The following is a 19,818-nucleotide window of genomic DNA, read 5'->3' as shown; positions in this document are numbered from 1 at the left end:
TCAGAACTAGAAATGACCAACAAATATCATTTTGTTACTGAAGGCTGCTTTTGTTGTTTTGCTGTTTTTTCTTCTAGGTTGTAAACTGCTCTATAAACATGACTTGGCGAAACGCTGGGGAAACCACTGTAAAATGTGCAGTTACTGTTTACAGACTTCCCCCAAACTGGTCCAGAATCACTTTGGGGGGAAAATGGAAGACTTTTGCTCAGAGGAGTGCATGTCTAAATTCACAGTTTTGTTTTATCAAGTAAGTAATATTCTCACATAGCATCCTCTGGAATATAAAATTGTTAGCAAAAGAATCTTTGAACGTTAGGAGCTGTGTGAACTGCCTGTAGTTGACCTGTATGTCCATGAAACATACATATGTTACATACATGTGAGAGATGAGTAAATCCTTCTTAACCGCTGAGTACCAGTTTCCTATATAAAGAAAACCTAATATTGTTTGTAGAAAAAAACACAACAGTGTTCTGCTGCTTTGTGTTACGCTATGAAAATGATGCACTTTTACAGATTTCTTTACCCTGTTTATTTGCTGAGCAGGATATGAAGAGGTCTGTATGCAGATACTCTTTGTTGCTTTTTACATTTGTTTGATTTCTTCCTCCCTCTGTTTTCCTAGATGGCAAAGTGTGATGGTTGTAAGAGGCAAGGTAAACTCAGTGAGTCCATGAAATGGCAAGGGGAGATCAAGCATTTTTGCAATCTGCTTTGTATTCTGATGTTCTGTAATCAGCAAAATGCTTCTGACCCTCCACCCCCAAACAACACAGGTAAAACAGGATGTGAATGGTATTACCTCTTGGTGTGACGGTGATAGGAGCGTTTATTTAGAAATTCAATTCAGTGAAATTTTTAAGATATATCCTCTGCTGGGGTGCATGCCTGTTGTTGAATGGGCTCAGTTTTAGATATCTGTCTTTCTTCAAGTAGTTTCAAACTTCCACAGGTATGAAATGAGATTGCCCATAAAGAAAACCTATGCTCTGATTTTCAAGATTAAACATAAGCACTAACTTTTCAATCACTTTCAACACCTTTGTAAAACTGGGCTCCAGGCATCTCTCTGAACAGGAGGCTGCCAGGATAATGAAGTGCCTCAGGAACACTGTTTTTGATGAAACTTGATTATGTTGCTTTCACATGGAAAGAACCTAAGAATTCCTCTAACTGAGAGTCTCATAGAAATCACCTCATTCATTATGTGTTAGGATCTTAACTGTGTCCTATACTACGGATGTGTGGTGCTGAGCACAGTGAGGCATCCACTTCTGTTGTCTCTTGAGTGCTGCTGTAATACACATACTGTTAGAGACAGAAAACCGTTTTCATGCTGTGATGAACTTCTGAAATGTTTCAGTGACTGGAAAACAGCTTAAGTTTGCTTATGGAGCCAAGTCCTATTTAAACTGAAAACCTGCAGTTTGACACCTACGTACTCTTCTCATAAAGCAGGCTTTTTCATCTGGAGATAAAGTTGGAGGGTGGGTATTGTTTCTAAAATGCTGCTTTGTAAATTATGTGATTGCTTATTTTAGTTTTCTTCTGTTCGTTCTACCCAGCAAACCTTTCTATGGCACCAGCTTCCTCATCAGGCCCACCTTCTTTGAGAAAGGACTCAACCCCTGTCATAGCAAATGTGGTGTCCCTTGCAAGCACCCCTGCTGCCCAGCCTACGGTTAACTCCAACAATGTTTTACAGGGTAGGACTACTGAATATGATTTATTTATTTTTAAATCTCTATTCCTGGATGTTTATAGTTGTTCAGGGATCTTTTCCACTGAGGACAACAGCCACTTCTTCATTATGCTTCCCATCGATACAGAAGGTTGTGGTTTTGTCCTTCCTTTCCTTACGTATAAATAATTAGTTAAATTTCTTTACATATACTAGGGAATAAGGCTTAAGGGGAATTCTTTTTCTTGACTTTGGCAGAGTATGGGTTGTGGTCCTTGACGATATGTACACAGGCTAATCTTGTATGGTTTTCTTCTTCACAGGTGCAGTCCCTACTGTGACAGCAAAAATAATAGGAGATGTAAGTTTTACAAGAGACTCTTTTTCTCACTTTCGTCCAGATTGTATCAATAACAAGTAAAGTATCCAATAATTTAGCACCTTAATTTTGTAACTGCTTTTCCTGGTTGTGATTGAGATTTAAAACTTACCCAATTTGCAGATGTATTTTTTTGTATGGTATAAAGGTCTTTTTGTGTCCATTGACAGAATGATTTGATGTTTTAAGACAAAGATTGTCAAATTGTGGCTCTTGAGATGCCTAGCTCTCGAACAATTTGTGTGTGGCTTCAGTACTTGAGGTTACCTTTTGTGGCCAGAAGTGGGATGTGATGCCACAGGAAGGGCTGCCACAAGAAGAAGGGAACCAGCGTGGGCTGCTGGGGCTGACATTACCAAGCTCTTGCAGCTTAGCTGTTCTTCCCCACTCCCTGTCGCTGTAGTAGTGGAGCTATGGGGAACCACTGTCACTTCTTATCTGTGAACAACTCCTAGAGTTCCAATTCTTGAGAGATCTTGCAACTCTCTTGGAATATATAATAAAATTTTGATTATATAGCTCTTTGTTTCTGGGAGATGGACACCCTTACTTTTAGCTGAAAAGTCATTTATGGATTAGAGTATGAATTTCCCCTAATGAAACTGACCCTGTTATATGAATGCACAACTGAAAATTACAGATTGCAGGACATGAAATTAGTACAAGCATGAATAGTCAGTCTGTGTATAATCAGGAGGTGACACTGATATTGCCAGCATTTGCGTTCATCTTTTATTTGTATTCTTTTTCAGTGGTTTTGCATAGATTTACTAAGGGTTTTTTTTTGCATATTTGTATCACCCAATATTTTAGTCATCAAAAGTATCTTAAGACTTTTTTAGATCTTTACCATCAGTAAGATTCTAAGATGAAAAGTTTATAGAGGTTATTTGACTACAGAAACCAAACATTCTTGTAGATCTCTTCTCTGCACTGTTAGCAACAACAACAAAAAAAAAGCTCTTTTTACAATAGTTTTAAATGATCTTTTTTATCAACAAAGAGAGTTTTAAATTGTTTGACCTTTCATAGCAGAGAACAAATATTAATCTTATGACAATACTAATCTTACGATATCCTACTACAACCAGTGCTGACTCTGCCCTCATTTATATTTTTCCAAACAGGCTAGTACTCAGACAGATGCCCTAAAACTACCATCATCACAACCACCTAGGCTTCTAAAAAACAAAGCATTGTTGTGCAAGCCAATCACACAGACTAAGGCCACCTCGTGCAAACCTCATACACAAAACAAAGAATGCCAGACAGGTATGTATTTAATCTCCAACCCATTTTATATGTCTGTATTGCAGTGGTGAGAGTAAATGATTTATGTAACAAAACCATTTTTTAATATGCTTTAAAACTTTAAATAGTTTTCAGGTTATTGCATGGTGTTTGCAAGTTGCAGTTTGCCTTACAGATGTAAAATATTTGGTCTTTGAAATTCTGAAAGCTTTATGTCTGATCAAAGAATCACAGAGTCATAGAATGGTTTGGGTCAGAAGGGACTTTAAAGATCATCTAGTTCCAACCCCACTGCCATTGGCAGGGACAGCTCTCACTAAAACAGGTTGCTCAAAGCTCCATCCAACCTGGTCTTGAACACTTCCACAACTTCTCTGAGCAAACTTGTTTCAGTGCCTCATCAGCCCCACAGTGAAGAATTTCCTCCTCAAATCTAATCTAAACCTACCCTCTTTTAATTTGAAGCCATTCCCCCTTGTCCTATCACTACACCCTCTGACAAAGAGTCCTTCCCCAGTTTTCCTGTAGGCCCACTTTAGGTACAGGAAGCCCACTGTAAGGTCTCCCCGGAGCCTTCTCTTCTCCAGGCTGAACAACCCTAACTCCCTCAGCCTATCTTCGCAGGAGAGGTGCTGCAGCCCCTTGGTCATCTTTGTAGCCCTACTCTGGACTTGTTGTAGTGATGAATCTTGAGATTGGCTTTAACTCATCTTTAGTATTCTGCAGTCATCTTAACTGTGGAGAATGAAGGGTGATTCTTAAGTGATGTGCAGAAGGTTATGGAGGGAACTTGTTTTTCTCAGGACAGAATTTGTGAGTTCTTAGCTCCTCCAGCTCAAGCCACAAGAGCAGACTCATCCTCATGAAGTGTGTGATGTCTCAAAGGTTGTTGTAATTCTCGCTTTCTTTTAATTACTAGATACAGATAATAAGAACTTCTGAAATTAATTCACTAGTTCTAAGATCATTTCATTAGATTTATATTTACCCTAAGATCTCTCTGTGGCCAGGAGAAAACTGAAGCACTTTCAAAGGCTATTATGTAGTCAAGACTGCTATTGAGGAGTGCTTTTTTCATCATTGCCAATATAGAAGGAGCTCGGAGTATCGAGTCTTGATGTAAACATCTCAGTGGGAGAGATGAAGCTAAGTGGGAAGATTGTTGTTGTTTTTTAATGGTACCTTTGTATGGTCTTCTAGTTAGTTGTGAGATAATTGCAATAGCACACCATTTACTTGGATGCAGACCTTAGTATTTATTTCCTCTCTCTTCCCTTCCAGCATTCATGTATATGGTCACAGTGCTGTTTATTTCCAAACTCTAGTATTAATACTTGTTACAACAGTGCTAAAGTGAAAGATGGCTGAACAAAGATGTGGTACTGTGCCCACTGAGTTACAAGCAGAAGTCACCAGTAGTGGAACTCCAAACAATTATAATGGACACTCTGAAGTGTACTGGATGGTCATATGGTCAAACCATTTTTGTTTTGTTTTTAACATAACAGAAGAAGAAGAAGAAGTTCAACCCCAAATCATTGTGGTACCTGTTCCTGTACCAGTGTTTGTGCCAGTACCCCTTCACCTCTACACTCAGTACACACCAGTTCCGCTTGGGATGCCAGTACCTGTAAGTTATACTCACGTTCACTGGAGAACTGTTTTACAGTCTTGGTTCTGAACAGGGCATAGAGAAATGTCATTGGATTTTGTGATTAGTCATACAAGTGGTATTTGGAGTCCTCGAAGCCATTTCTTTCCTTATCACATCATGCTTAGTTAAGCATTATCAAACAAAAACACCATTTTGTAGGGTTACTGCAGAAAGGAAAAAGGTTGTTCAGTTTTGATTTATTTAAAATTATATATAGTCCTAAAATATAAGTAAGATTAAATGAGAAGAACTTCCCTTGGTGTTTGTTGTTTCCCTTCATCCCTAAACGAGGTCTAATAATTTTTGCATGTCTGTGTAGGTACCAGTTCCAATGCTTTTCCCAACTACCCTGGATAATGCTGATAAGATCATTGAAACTATTCAGGATATCAAGGAAAAGATTCCCACAAATCCATTTGAAGCTGATCTCCTTCAGATGGCAGAAATGATTGCAGAAGATGAGGAGAAAGAAAAAACACACTCTCATGGTGGTATGTGGTGTTTTTAAAAGGAAACTAAATGCAGCGTGATGGTTGTCCTCTCATCACAAAAAAGAGGTAGAGAAATAGATGTAGAGAATGTATTGGCTGCTTCCCAAGTGTCCGTGCCATGTTGTATGGTCCTGTTGTCCTACCAACATTTATTTTCATGATGAATGTTCATGCAGGTAAAGTGCCAACCTAGAGAGGGCTACAATGCTTATGTCATGACTTAGTGATTTTGATTATTTATTCTTTTAAAAGCCAAACTGCATATTTGGAGATAATTTGGAGATAATCTATATAAATACTCTATTATTTTTTTCTTTTGAGAATCATTTACTCTTCTTCGGTAGTCTCATCACAAGTGGGGTATACTTGCACGTTTCTGAAGCTTTTGTAATTTCACAGAGGTTTCTCATTCAATTTTCAATAGAGCTATGCTTAGCATAGAACCCAAGTTAGATACTGAGCAGTGCTTTAAATGTCTTCGCATTCCCTTTCCCTCATCCTAGGTGCTGATTTGACTTTCGTTGACAGTAGCAGGTTGCTAGCAGTAGTGATCTCCAGATAAGTATATCATGCGCTAGCGGAAGAAGGAGTCAAAATCAAGAAGGCAGAGCAGCTGCTTTACAAGAGTATTTTCCTATCAAGCTTTTTGTAGTGGATTCTTGGAGGGTGATGCAGGTTAGAATCTGTTGGATAGTGATCATCCCGTGTAATGAAAGTGGAGCAAGATAAAAAGGAAATGAACAAAATATCCTGTTTGTCTACAGATGACTCCAATAACAAACGTGGAGGGATGGAAGCATTTAGAAAAGTAAACATGGGTTAATTCTGCGTTTCTGTTTTTCCATAACAGCGTGACCTAGGTAGGGAGCTGGTAAAAGAACTGTATTGAAGATGATGTACCATTTTTGGAAGTACTATGACTTAATATGTTATTTTTTGGCATTCAAAATTTTGTATTAGTTATGTAAGCTGTCAATCATTTGTAGATACATATTTCCTTCTTTTTCTAAAGGATCTCAAACGTCTGAGCATGAGCTCTTCTTGGACCCCAAGATATTTGAGAAAGGTCAGTTGGATTTTTTTGCAAAAGGACTTTGATCCTGCTATAGCTTCTCTTTAAACCCTTCTTTTTGTCTATCCTTTCTTGTAGCACATGGTTTATCTGATGACTCTCATTACAGACCAAGGTAGCACTTACAGTGGAGATCTAGAATCAGAAGCAGTGTCCACTCCGCACAGCTGGGAGGAGGAGTTAAATCACTATGCCTTACGATCGAATGCCCTGCCGGAACCAGATCCAGAAGTGAAGCAGTTCTCCAAAGGTGATGTGGAACAGGACCTGGAGGCAGATTTTCCATCAGGTCTGTATAATGTAAAGAAAAATGCATCATTGTATAAAAGTACACACAACTTTCTGAGTAAACATTGTGGCAGTAGTCTGCTTCTGAAGGGCGTATGTTTTCATTTAGTAAAACTGGATATTTGAAGCAGCAGTAATATATCAGCTCTACTAAAAGTTACTTTGTTTTTTAAATATTACCGATATCTTTAAAGACAGCATTCTACAGAACCACCGACAGGATTAGCAGGTAGTCTTGCTTGACTTCTTTGAATTATCACTTCTGTGTCCCTGGGTATAATCCATATTAGTGGTGCAGAAGAATATAAGTTTGCCTGAATAAATACATCCACTACTCGGGGGGGACTTCTTTCCTCTTATGAAAATTTATTTACACAGAAAGTATGTTTATTGCCTAATTATTCAAGCATAAAGCATTGTTTGAATATATAGATGTAATTGGCATCTTTAGGATATTCAGTAGTATTTAAGTGACACTTCTACTTGGGCATGTTAAATCATACAATTAAATTCTTAATGGTGTTGATTTGACTTCAGACTCATTTGACCCTCTCAGTAAAGGACTGGGTTTGCAGTCACGTTCACGAGCAAGACGGAGACATAGAGATGGCTTCCCACAGCCGAAAAGACGGGTAAGAAAGTACTTGTGGACCATTAGTTCCTTGCACTTAAAGTAATAACATTATGTGCATGCTTATTCTCAGAAGTAAAAAATATGCTCTAGGGTGAAAATGAGAATTCAGTTTAACTGCTGTATATTTTTTTTGTCCTGTTTTGCTACATTATATAACGTTTTCTTTTCTCCTCTACAATTAGGTAGAATAAGTGTTTTCTGTTTTCGGTGCAGAACATTTAAAGAATGTTTATCGTTTCAGAAACTGCAAAATACTTGTTTTTAAGGAGTGTAATAATCTACAGGAAAGAAGTAATTTTTCTTGTGTAGTGGAATGTATTTCTGTGCATATTTATCACAGTGAGAATTACTATAATTCGTTGTACCTTTTCTGTACAGTGTTGCTGATACTTGTCCAGATATTAAAAAATACATATATATACATTCTGGTTCTGTCAGCAGGATTTTATTATGTCAGTGTACTGCTCTTTTTATGTGATATCAAATTGAGCATCCATAGATGAAATACGTACTAAGCTTTTATTTGCTTTGCTTTGTTTGTTTTCCTGTAGGGACGGAAGAAGTCTGTAGTTTCTGTAGAGCCCCGCAATCTGATGCAGGGCTCCTACCCAGGTTGCTCTGTTTCTGGGATGACCCTAAAGTATATGTATGGGGTAAATGCCTGGAAGAACTGGGTCCAATGGAAAAACGCACAGGAGGAACAAGGGGACCTGAAGTTTTCAGGTAAACTTTTTCTCCATCTGTGGAAACAGAAATAATTAGTTGAACGGCTCTTGGTATCGTATGTTTCTCAAGAAAAAATTAGGATTAGTTAACGAGTTTTAAAATGACCATGAGTGGAGAAAAGATTTTATGGCATATTATGTTATGTCTGCCTTTTCATGTGTTTAAAAATCTCGGCTATTAAATTATAAATTGCTCTGTTTCCTATTAAAAGAGACTTTAAAGTATCAGATTTCTTTTCAACATTATAAATGTTAGTCTTTCAACCTGCCCTTTCTGTTCATTTGCATGCAGTTATTTCTCATTTCTAGAACAGATGTTTTATGCGGCTGCAAAGCCTTTACTGATCTATTACCAGGCCGTAGTTCTAAGCTGACTACACTAACTTGTCCCCATCTTTTTCATCTGTAGCTAACACATTCACAAAGTATTTGTTTGTTAGCGTAACTGTTTGCTTTAAAAAAATGTATGCCAGTCTTAAAGTCTAATACCTTATTTCCAGGTTCACAGATGGAAACAAACCTTCTAAAAGTGTACCCATTCTGTGTTGCACCCTGCCTACAAATAACTTTAGAAGGCATTAATTGTTCCTTGTGTCTCACAAGGGTGGTAGATAATGACAATATAAATGTCACTTTTGTTTGTTTTTCTAATTATGGATTTATTTTTGTTTTTATTTTTTACAAAAGCACAGCAGTCCTGGGGTTTGGCATTGTCTAACTCCCCTTGTCCCTGGTCTCAGATGTGTCTTACATGTTTGCACTGAGAGTTTTGTGGGCAAGTTTTCAGAGTGCAGCAGAGAATTTGAGTTAGGATTATAATTGAGCTTTCTGGGGACAGTTTGGAAGAGAGCAAATAACATTAAATACTTCTGCAATGTAAAGAACTAAGCATGGCAAAGCTTATATAAGAAAGATCCCAAAGGGGAAACGAGCTCTGCATTTTCCTCTCTTATTTGGAATTTTTGTTGTCATTACATGAGAACAGCTGGTTTTTGTTTCCCAGAAGAAGAGCGATCACATGAATTACTATCTTTTTCTCCTGGCTAATGAAAGAAAGATTACAGACAGTTCCAGGAGGCTATATCAACCCCCACAGAGAGGTTCCCTGTTCAGTCCCAAGCAGTCACTCGCGTGAGGTGTGGAGCAGCCAAGCCTAGTAATTTCACTGCGGATTCTTTGATCAGTTCTCTGCTTGCTCTGCTTCCCTTTCTGAATCCCATGGCCCTTTAAACTCTTCATTCCTTCTCCCTTTAAGGAGTCGAATATGCTGCTCTCAACTCATGCCCAGAACTACTAGGAAATACTCAAGATCTTTTTCTCACTCAGGATTCACCTGAGTCCAGCTATAAAGGTGAAGCTGATTTTATCAACCCTACATCTCCAGCCTGAGTACATGTTACCATTGCCTTGCCACATCTTTGGGTTCAGTGAACTTCACTGAACATTTAAATGCCTTAACTTTAAATACCTTCAGTCTTACTACTCAGTTGCGGCTTTTGTAATGGACTTACTACTCAGTTGATGGCTATACAGACTGCTGATTTTTTTTTTTTTGGCCAAATAGTCATTTAATTGTTAGCCAACAGATAGGAAATAGTTCACACATTTAGTCAGACAGGGAACGTTGTGTTTGAGATAGATTATGTAAAGATTTAATCCGTTGAATTAAGTTAATTTTCACAATAATTTTCTCCACTGCAGTTCGTCCTGTGAAAGTCAAGGAGGACATTCTCTCATGCACTTTTGCTGAACTGAGTTTTGGCTTGTGCCAGTTTATTCAAGAGGTGCGGAGACCAAATGGAGAAAAATACGATCCTGACAGTATCTTATACCTGTGCCTTGGAATTCAGCAGGTAACTCAGAGAATTAGGATATTGCTGAGAACATCGAAACTTCTGGTGTTTTTTTATGCTTTGTATCCACAGTCCCAAGTAGCTGCTTGTTTTTTTGTAGAGGCAAGAATGTATCTGTTTTGTGCTTCATTCTTAGTTTGTCTTAATCTCTTATTTGGCTAATTAGTCTGGACCTTGTTTTGATTGGAGTAAATAGGCCTCTTCTGTACTTGGGAGGAATATGGTGTGGAGGCCTAGGTGTTTCTATCTAGATCCAAATCTTTTGGTTTGGTACCTTATTTATCCTATTTACATATGGGACAGATTTGTAGAAACCTGAGGCTCCTCAGAAGAATTGGCTATGTAATTAATTGGTTTAGTTCTAAAATAGCTGCACAATGCTCTTCCAATACACAAGTTTACATGGAAGAGATACCCAGCAAAGGCTGTGCTCATTCAGTGGCTCCTTCAATGGGAATAATAGCATTGTACTTAATGAATACTGAGAGCAATGTAAAGAGTCCTTGCTACCTGCCAGCGGAGGTCAGTTTGAAACAGCTGCAGAACAAATCCAGGATAATATTATCTTCTCTTGAACACTCAATATCCCAGTTCAGTATACTACTGTTAGGGTCATTTTGTTGTTGTTAGAATAGCCTGTTTGTTACTTTCCTTAAACAGTCATTTGGAGATAAAGAATCAAATGCTACTTGTAATGTAAAACCTACCATTTGATTAGGCAAGGAATTACCTTTTTTGTTTCCTGGCTATACATGAAAAAATGTAGAAAGAGTTAGAATTCAAAGTGCCATTGATAAGGTCTAGGAGTATCAGCATTTTTTGTGTTCCAGTTCTGACTTATTTATTGATACATACTTCTGGCCTCTAGAAAACTTTCTGGTTTGTTTGCTGCTTGACAGAAGTTTAAGGGACTTTTATGTTGATGCTGTAAGTTGAGCTATTTCAGCAGCCTAGCACTGAGCCTATATCTATTGTCAGAAAGTACTAGCATGTGAAGTTCTTTTCAATAGAAGGGTACTCAGTACCTCTTCTGTTCTGTATATGCAGACTTTGCAAGGATAGTTAATACCTAGATGATGATTTTTTCCAGAAAAGAGCTCTAAAGCTTGAAATAGTAACAATAATTTTTGCTTAGATCTCATTTCATACCAGAGAGGTCCCAGTCCCTGCAGAAAATCTGATTTAATATCTTAATGAAGGTTTCAACAAAGTATTTTGGACCATTGGACACTTGGACATAAGAAAGGAAGAAATCTGATGTCCTGTATCTTCTCTGCAATGTTATGTAATCATAAATTGTATGTCTTCCTTTTTTTCTCTCGTAGTACCTGTTTGAGAATGGTAGAATAGATAACATTTTTACCGAGCCCTATTCCAGGTTTATGATTGAACTTACAAAACTTTTGAAAATCTGGGAACCTACAATTCTTCCAAATGGTAGGACAATTATTTTATTTTGTGTAGCTGCATGACAAAACCTTTAATTGAAATTAATATTTTCTCAATGCCATGAAGAAGCATGTGATCTGAGACATTCATATTAGTCTCCTCTTTCTCCACCATGCAGTTGTTTATAGTAGACTAGAATCATGGCTTTTGTGTCTGTCTCCAGTTACGGATTACACTTAAATATGTCTTTGCCTCCGATCAGTCTCTCAGCTCCTTTGAAAGAAAGGCTTCCTATTCCTGTGGTGAAAATACAAGTTATTTTCCTTCAAGTTTTAGCTAATCTTTTTGAATACAGGTAGCCAGAACTGTGTGTACTTTTTGAGATGAGTTACTCACCTCTAGTTCCATGTAGAGTTGCACTAGTAGTTCCATATCAGTATAGGAAAAACTTCTGATAAATCAGAGGATCACATTAAAAAATAGTAGGAGACTTGTTTAAACTCCTCAATTCCAAGTTCTTCTCAACTTGCTCACTTCCACATTGAGTTCCCAAATTCTGCAGGTATTTTTAATTGGTCTTCAAGTATGATCATGCAGTTTATAAAGCTGGACACTGGTAATATAAGTATGCAAGATCTTTTTCAGAGTACCACTGAAACTTAAGTGATGTTGGCAACTCCAACTGACTTTTCGTTTAGAAATCAAACTTTCTATTAATACAGAAATAACCCAGTTACTTATAGATAGTATAATATATAGTATAATATTAGACAGTATATAGTATATAGTGTAATATAGACAGTGTAATATAATATATAGTGAAGTTTTCTTTCACAACAGATCTCTTGTAAGGCTCCATTTCTCCTTTCCTAACTAACTTACAACAATCAAAATGGTCTATTTGTTATGGATGGTACATTTTAAAGTCGTACTCCATGTCTTAGGAATTTCACGTTTTTGCAGTTGGCTGACTGGTTTAATACAGTGAAATTAAAACTTAGTGAGATTCTGCTGATGTGTGCAATCTTCCTTTATATCCTTCTCTCCATTCTTCAGGTATTGGAAGATCATGCTGTTCCACAGCTTGGTTCTCCACGCTCCCTCTTAGGTTCATGCATGCAGTGCTCTTGATTTTATATTACAATTGCTTATGATAGGTCTGAATTTGATCTGATATGCAGGTCGTTCATATACAAGGTGAGCTGAAAGAGGACTTATATGCATCTTTGACAGAATCTGCCAATATAATTTAACTCTTTTCTGCCTTCCTACCCTGCTCATATATGATGCTTTCACTTCCTTTGGGGAGATTCTGAAAATCTGCTAGATTGCCAGTGGTCCTTAAAAGCTGTTTATTTGTAACTGAATATGAGGAACTGTCCTAAACTTGCATAAATATCCCTCTTCTTTTTCTTTGCCCGTTGTCTCTAGGTTATATGTTCTCAAGAATTGAAGAAGAACACCTATGGGAATGTAAACAGCTGGGTGCATATTCCCCTATAGTTTTACTGAACACACTTCTATTCTTCAACACCAAATACTTCCAACTAAAGAATGTCAGTGAGCACCTGAAACTGTCCTTTGCCCATGTTATGAGACGCACCCGGACTCTGAAGTATAATACTAAGATGACATATTTACGTTTTTTCCCACCCTTTCAAAAACAAGAGGTAGAATCAGGTAAGTGAATACTTTCTGAACATTTGAATTTCTGCAATTGTCTACTCCTTACTTTAAAAAGGGCTGGGGAGAAAAAGATGTTAGGGAGTAGGCAGAGCTATGGGTAATTTGATTTCTGCTATTATCCTGCACATTTTCAAATTCTTTCACTCTAGGATGGTTTAAAGGTAAATTCTGATGGACCAAAGGCATCTAGTAAAAACTTACAAAATAGGTGCCAATGTTTGCCAAGAAATACTGTTTTTTATTTGCAGTTATTTTTTGCTGTTTTGAAAAGGGAAATGTTCGATCCTGAGAGGGGTAGCAGAGAGTATTTCGGTAGGATTTATTAGAAAGATGGTTGTGTTCAACTTCTAACTGAAAACCTGGAAGTTATGCTGTCTGCCATTGTGAAGTGATTTTGTAAGGGTATCAAGTGGGATCATGAAACTATTGGTTTCTTCAGTTAATGGTTCCACTGTGTTACATTAATTGTCCTTTATTAAGAAAAAACAGATTCTCCATATTGTTCTGCTAGATGCTGGTTCTAGAAAAGGAATAGGCTGTGGACACCCTATAGCTTATGTGATCTTTCGCCTATCCAGCAGATCAAAGCAGTTGACTTGTATGTGGTTTCAAATGACAGATGATCACTACAAGTAGCATGCATCTGTGTGTTGCACAGTTGCATCGGGCTGGTGCTAGGCTAAGTGACGAGATCTTATTCTTAAAGTGCTGTTCTTCACTGAACTTCAGTGGTGCCATTTTTGTGTATCCAGATAAATTATCTGTAGGCAAAAGGAAACGCAGTGAAGATGAGGAGGTTTCAACAGCAGTGGAAATGGCTGAAAATACAGATAATCCCCTGCGGTGTCCAGTCCGACTTTATGAATTTTACTTGTCAAAATGGTAAGTGATGGAACTTGATTTTTGAACTGTATGTAGACTAGAACAGGTATTTGGGCAAGTATCCCCCCACAGACATCATGTTCCTTGTGAAAGATGGTAGGAAAAGTGTGAATTAGGTAACAGTGCTGATGGCTTTTGCCTGCTGAAATGGGAGATTAACTTTATTTAGGAGTTAGAAATTAGACTATATAGCAAGGACATAGATATAAATCATTTTGTCTTTCCCATTTTGTATAATTTTTAGGTAGATCACTGAGCAGGTATGGTGTTCTTCTCTTTTCAAAGAAAATACACCAAAAAAAGTAAACAGGATCTCATTAGTGTCAGCTACAACTCAAATAAATCACCCTCAAAAATGCACCTACTGAGCATACTACAAATAGTCCCATTACTTAGGCAAAGGCATGCCTAGCAGCTGTCCTTACTCTTTGTCTCCCTCTTCTTATCTTTATTGTACTCAGTTGCATATCATTAGAAGCTGTTAGTTGTCCTTGGGCTGTGAAAACATTTCCATGCTCCTCATCATATATCATAGCTCCTGCAGAGCCCCTGCAGTGGTGCAAGCAGCAGTAAAAATTCACTTTGCTGTTTTAATGTGAATACTCCAAAGCCAAGCAGGAGGAATTCTTGCTCTGGAGGACTTTGTCTCTTCCTACCAGCACCTGAAAGCTGCCTCAGAGTCTGACGGTCAGATGGGCTCACCATTCTGCAGCATGAGTGGGCAAGCTAGGATTTAGTTTTGCTAGTGCTTGAACGTTCATTGCCCCAAAGTACAGCAATTCTGGAATATTAGAACCTGTTTTATTCAGAGATTAAATGTCAGATGCATCTGTCAATCATACCAAGACACTAGTATTGTTAACTGGATGATAATATGATTGAAGAACCACGTCTATAAAGAAGTCATGCAGAATTTCTTTGTTTCTTTGTAAGCAACTTAGAGAACCTGGAAACAACTTAAATGTTCACTGTAAGATGAAAGGGGGAAACCAAATCACAAAGAAAAAGATTTTAGTTATACTGCTTCAACTGTGGTATTGTAGTCTCAATGTAAATTTAATTTCCTTTGCTGTTTCTCCATCACAGTTTTTGTGACTAGGACTTTTAAAGCCGCCTTCTGTAATGTGTTCTTCCTTTCTTTACGTTGACAGTTCTGAAAGTGTGAAGCAGAGAAGTGATGTATTTTACCTTCAACCTGAGCGCTCCTGTGTACCTAATAGCCCCATGTGGTATTCCACATTGCCAATAGACCCAGGAACTTTGGACATCATGTTAACACGTATTCTTATGGTGAGGGAGGTACACGAAGAACTTGCCAAAGTCAAATCAGAGGACTCTGATATTGAGTTATCAGACTAACTGAAGTGGGGTATTTTCCTTTGAATACACATCAGAAGCACCAAACTGTGAATACGTCCAGCCTTTGGAAAAATGTATATTAAGTAAGCCAAGATAATGTCACCTACAGGCATATTTTGAACCACAGCGGATGTACAAACTGGAACTGGAAGGAGGCAAGCTATGTAGGCTGCAAGAAACAACGTCCTGTGGCAGGCAGCGATAAATCCTCTGAACAAATTCAAGATGAACTAACCTATTTAAGTGGTGCATAAATCCTTCATCTGTTTAGGGTTTTAAAAAATTGTGAGATATTTTTAAGGAAAATGGTTGTGTAAAATCTACCATGACGATATCGGGCATGGAGAGCTAGACCGTGGCTCTCGTGACCTCGCAGCCTGCTGGCTGGCAGTCCTTGCTGCCAAAGAACATGTGGAGATCTGAGAGCTCTTCACGAGGACAGGAAAGCGGTGGTATTTAGACAGACAGACACCTTCCGTTATAAATACACGTACACATATGCTTTTATAATATTTTTTAAAACTGGGATCAAATGTTAGCAAGGCAGAAGCCGCTGGCGTATCTGCCAGGGAAGCTGTCTAAACATACAACTGTCTGGCTGCTGTTCAATGGTCACACAATGCCAGAGTCTAGCTCTCGGTCCAGGCTAATAGCTAACTCTACCTGTTTGGTCTTCAATGTGGAAGAGGTGCTGTAGGTCAAACTTCAGAGTGATCATGTTACGGGACGGACATTTTTGGGTTATGTACAGGAGAGTGACTGTCCTGGGGTATGTGCAGAAAATCCCTTTACTAGCCCAGTAGCTCTGCAGTCTGTTGATTATAATCTAGCAAATACTGTGGTGCGCGGAAATTTTTTTTCCCTTACGGCAGCTTTCCTTTCTCCTCTTTCCCCTACTCCTATGTTTTTGGTTATTTTGTAAGGCAAATCTGGAGGGCCTTGTCATTTCAAATGAAAGTTACACGCACTCTTTCTCTTTCCACCTTTGCAACACGTGCAGTGTTGTACAAAGGATGCAGTATTACTTCTGACAACAGAACTGTGGTAGAAAATTACCATGTGTGTCTTTTTCCCACCCCACCCAAAGAGATTTAGTCATAGTGTTGGAAAGCAAAAGAGACTTTTTTGAGGCTCGGCTGTTACTGCATCTTTCTGAAGAGAAAAGCTCCCACGTTGTGTTTAGAGGACAGGACGTTATCAGATACTGTCTGTACCTCCATTTTCTCAAGCTGTAGATGTTTGTTTCTGATGACGAGTTACCGCAAATTCATTGGAAACACAAACTATTTTTAAAGAAGAGAATTGTATGGGTTTTATCTAGTTCTGGTCAGTTATCCATCTTCTGTAACAGGGGTCTGATATTTGATCTTGTCACTAAAATTTCAAGAGATGAAAATCAACAGCCTTGAATTATATTTCCTTTTTTTTGTTTTGTTTGTTTTTGTTTTTTTTTTTAATTATTTTTTTAGCAGTAACAAAAGTAATTTAACAAAAATAAAATCAGAAAGTAGTCTATTGACGTTGTGTACTCGGTAGTCCTGTCCCTGCCTGTAACAGATTTCACTGATGTATTTTTTAATACAGAAAACTATGTGAAAAGTAAACCTGCCCCTGATTCTGTCTGATCAAAGCCCATCTGTGTCTGTCTTTTCTGATCAAAGATGCTGCTTTCTCCATGTCCTGGCTTGGCACTCCCGGGGGGAAGATACTTTGGCTGTAATATGTACCCTTCAGTAACCTACCGTGGCAGCACTTGGAGGTTCAGTGGTGATCCTGTAGGTTAATTTCATGTTCTGTGAACACTAACCTGACCCTCCCCATAGTTATATTAAAATAGTTTAATAGCAGGCACAGTATTTTGTATTGGAATGGTTCATAGAATGTTTCAGGGGAAAAAAAAAATCGTTCTGGAGAGATTAGTGTATAGGGGATTAAAAAAAAAAAAAGCCTGAGCTGTGTTAGTTGCACAAAGGTGTGCCCAGATCCTCAATATTAGTAGGAGGCAGGAAGGATCCAGGAATTACAGTATTTTCTGGGCATCCCACGTACGAGTGCAGCAGTTCATGTCCGTATCAGGTTGCCTTTGCCCTTTCGTTTCCTTCCCCTGACATCTCTACCTGGGAAACGAGCAAGGGCAGCAGGCAGGACAGGCACTGGGAGGCCAGGTTTCAGTTGGGTGGAGCAGAGGCTGTCAACAGAGTAATATCACAGCTGAGTTTTCCCTTAATAGACGGGAAGCATTCCCATAGAATAAAGTAGTATATTTGTATATTACGAGTAATGTATTCATTTTGCTTCTCTGAAGACCCTCACTTTTTGTTGTTTGTGAACACTTTCACATATGTTGATTTTTTCCAGGTACTTGGAACGACAGATTTTCGCCCCTCGCGTTCTGTCAGCAAGGAGAGTTAAATCACGTTAAGCTTGACCGGCTGTAAGCAAAGTTGTTAAACATGGTACTAACTCCTTTTATTTCATAGCTCTGAGATGAGAAGGGGTTCAATGCAGCATCTTTTGGTGATTTAATTTAACAGAACAAATAGTTTCAGTTTCCATTTCTGGAGCCAGACACCTCCGGCTCGGGGGCCCTTTGTCAGCGGTGTGCTGGGGTTATCTCAGCCTCCTGAGCCATTCGTAGTCAGTCTGGCTAGAGTTCGTGCTGACTTGCAAGGTCAACTCATTATCTCCAAGGATTGAAATATATTTGTGGATTATATACACAGTATTGAAGGTCTGACAAAGTTGTTTATAATAAAAAGTAGCTGAATCACTCGCTAGCCACGCAACACTGTTTGTTACTTGAAATATTCTTTTAAGGAGAAAGATCATGTGTTAGTCTCAGTGTGGACAGAGAAACAACAAAGATGAGAGAGACAGACAAGTAGAAGGTAATGCTTCCTGTTGACAGGGTTTCTTCTTTATCTGTGTGCCTTTCCACTGCTAGAAACACATTGTTTAACCGTCTCTTAATTCTCTGTGTGCGGAGATGACAGCACAGCTGTACAGGCTGTCTAGTTGGAGAGTTTGGAAGTGAGCGTGTTACTCGTTACCGAGGATATTCCTGTAGAGAATTGCAGTTCTGGCCACTAATGCAAGTCTTGGGGTTTTGCAGAGATTTTTATTTAAAATGCTTCCTGGAGTGCAGCGGCTGCCTGTGCAGCGCTGGCGTTTCCCTAGCCGCTTTCATTCTGAGAGGTGCTCGGTGCAGTGCGTACATTCCTGGCTTCAGCTGACTACAGAAGGAATCTGAAGGCACTTTGAATGTCACAGCTAGGTGCAAAAAGAAGCTAAATTATCATAGGAATTATTCTGTCAACCTGATTAATGACTGATCTGAAAGAAAACCCTGAATTTCTCTGGCAGTGGTCTCCAGCCAAGTGCTGTCCCCTCCGAGACTTGAAATGAAAGGGCAGCAAAGTCATTTGTTTCATGCTTCCTAAGGGTATGTACAATGGCGAGGCACCACCGACGAAGTTTTAGTGCTGGGGTTACAGAAGTGCTGCTGAATGTGCAGTAAAGTCTTTGGGTTTTGGTAACAATCTCAATAACTCCTTTCAGTCCCTCGAGCAATAGTTTTGCTGCTGCCTTCAAAAAGAAAACAACAAATGCTATCGGATAAAGTCTTTATGGTGCTCTTTTCAACCCCCAGTCACCATGCTCTCTGTGCAAATTGGAATTTCGAGTTTTGCTAATATCAGCACAACAGGTGTTCCCCCTGCTCTTCGTCTTTCAGCAGCCATCCATTTGAAAGAGTTGTAACAGTTAGAGCAGAGGCAAAAATTAAGATTTGTTCTCTTGTATTAAATTGCTGCTAATCTACAGTATGTCCCAAGTAGAAGGGACAAGATTTGCAAGATTTGCCTTACAAGATTTGAAGAAATAACAAGTTTTTGCAATCAACTTAGATTCCCTGTTTCTGCAAGGATGTTTACCACCAGTTGCTGTAAAGGCTGCTGCGTTCTGCAGGGCAGTAATCTGTGATGCCCATTTACGATGATGGAAATCTATTGAGTATTTCTTTGCTTTTTTTTCCCCCCTTTCTTTTGCATAACAAACCACCCAGTTTTGAAGATGGTGATTTGTAACCGAGGATGAGCACCACAATATGTAAAAATCATGGACCATGGACAAAAAAGTCTAGAAGTTTTAGAAAAGAGGGAAATTGTTCATTTAATCTGTCTTCTGGCATGAAGGTATCCCTTCTGCCTTTGTCCAGGGGCTTCCGTGGCAAGCCCACACCACTTGGCTGAGCTATAAGACCTTGCCTTTTTATCTTCAGTTTTCTTCCTCTCCATTTCCATGAAGCATTCAGTAACTTTTATGTTGTGCTTTATGAGGAAACTGGTTTGGACTTGCCAGGAAGACGGAGTAATAACGGAGCACGCAGTGGAAGAGAAACCACTGAATGGTACTGACGGGTCTGTGCAGTGGAGTGCTGTTTCCCTATTTACTGCGCTGGTTTGCTCAGGTG

General features: G+C 38.8%; 1 protein-coding gene across 9 annotated transcripts in view; it reads left to right on the top strand.

Annotated features, from left to right (window-relative positions):
• The window catches only part of LOC310885900 (zinc finger MYM-type protein 4-like), a 42,198-nt gene extending 25,221 nt beyond the window's left edge, over window positions 1-16,977 (top strand). For 6 of the 9 annotated variants that reach the window (XM_083809716.1, XM_083809715.1, XM_083809711.1 and 3 more), the window contains 16 exons: window positions 78-250; window positions 629-779; window positions 1,569-1,709; window positions 2,008-2,045; window positions 3,191-3,335; window positions 4,823-4,944; window positions 5,288-5,459; window positions 6,472-6,525; window positions 6,641-6,820; window positions 7,357-7,451; window positions 8,005-8,176; window positions 9,880-10,031; window positions 11,357-11,468; window positions 12,852-13,100; window positions 13,859-13,988; window positions 15,140-16,977. In XM_083809716.1, the coding sequence (XP_083665842.1) occupies window positions 78-250; window positions 629-779; window positions 1,569-1,709; window positions 2,008-2,045; window positions 3,191-3,335; window positions 4,823-4,944; window positions 5,288-5,459; window positions 6,472-6,525; window positions 6,641-6,820; window positions 7,357-7,451; window positions 8,005-8,176; window positions 9,880-10,031; window positions 11,357-11,468; window positions 12,852-13,100; window positions 13,859-13,988; window positions 15,140-15,347 (2,294 nt within the window). In that variant the 3' untranslated portion in view covers window positions 15,348-16,977. Of the gene's footprint in view, window positions 1-77; window positions 251-628; window positions 780-1,568; window positions 1,710-2,007; window positions 2,046-3,190; window positions 3,336-4,822; window positions 4,945-5,287; window positions 5,460-6,471; window positions 6,526-6,640; window positions 6,821-7,356; window positions 7,452-8,004; window positions 8,177-9,433; window positions 9,530-9,879; window positions 10,032-11,356; window positions 11,469-12,851; window positions 13,101-13,858; window positions 13,989-15,139 lie in introns of those variants that run through there. The other 3 variants (XM_083809718.1, XM_083809712.1, XM_083809717.1) reach the window with 3 other exon arrangements.
• The last annotated feature ends 2,841 nt before the right edge of the window (window positions 16,978-19,818 follow it).

The sequence above is a fragment of the Anser anser genome (genome assembly GCF_964211835.1).
Source record: "Anser anser genome assembly, chromosome: 24".
Lineage (NCBI taxonomy): Eukaryota > Metazoa > Chordata > Aves > Anseriformes > Anatidae > Anser > Anser anser.
Note: the sequence above shows the minus strand (reverse complement) of the source record. Positions and strands in the feature narration are given on the sequence as shown.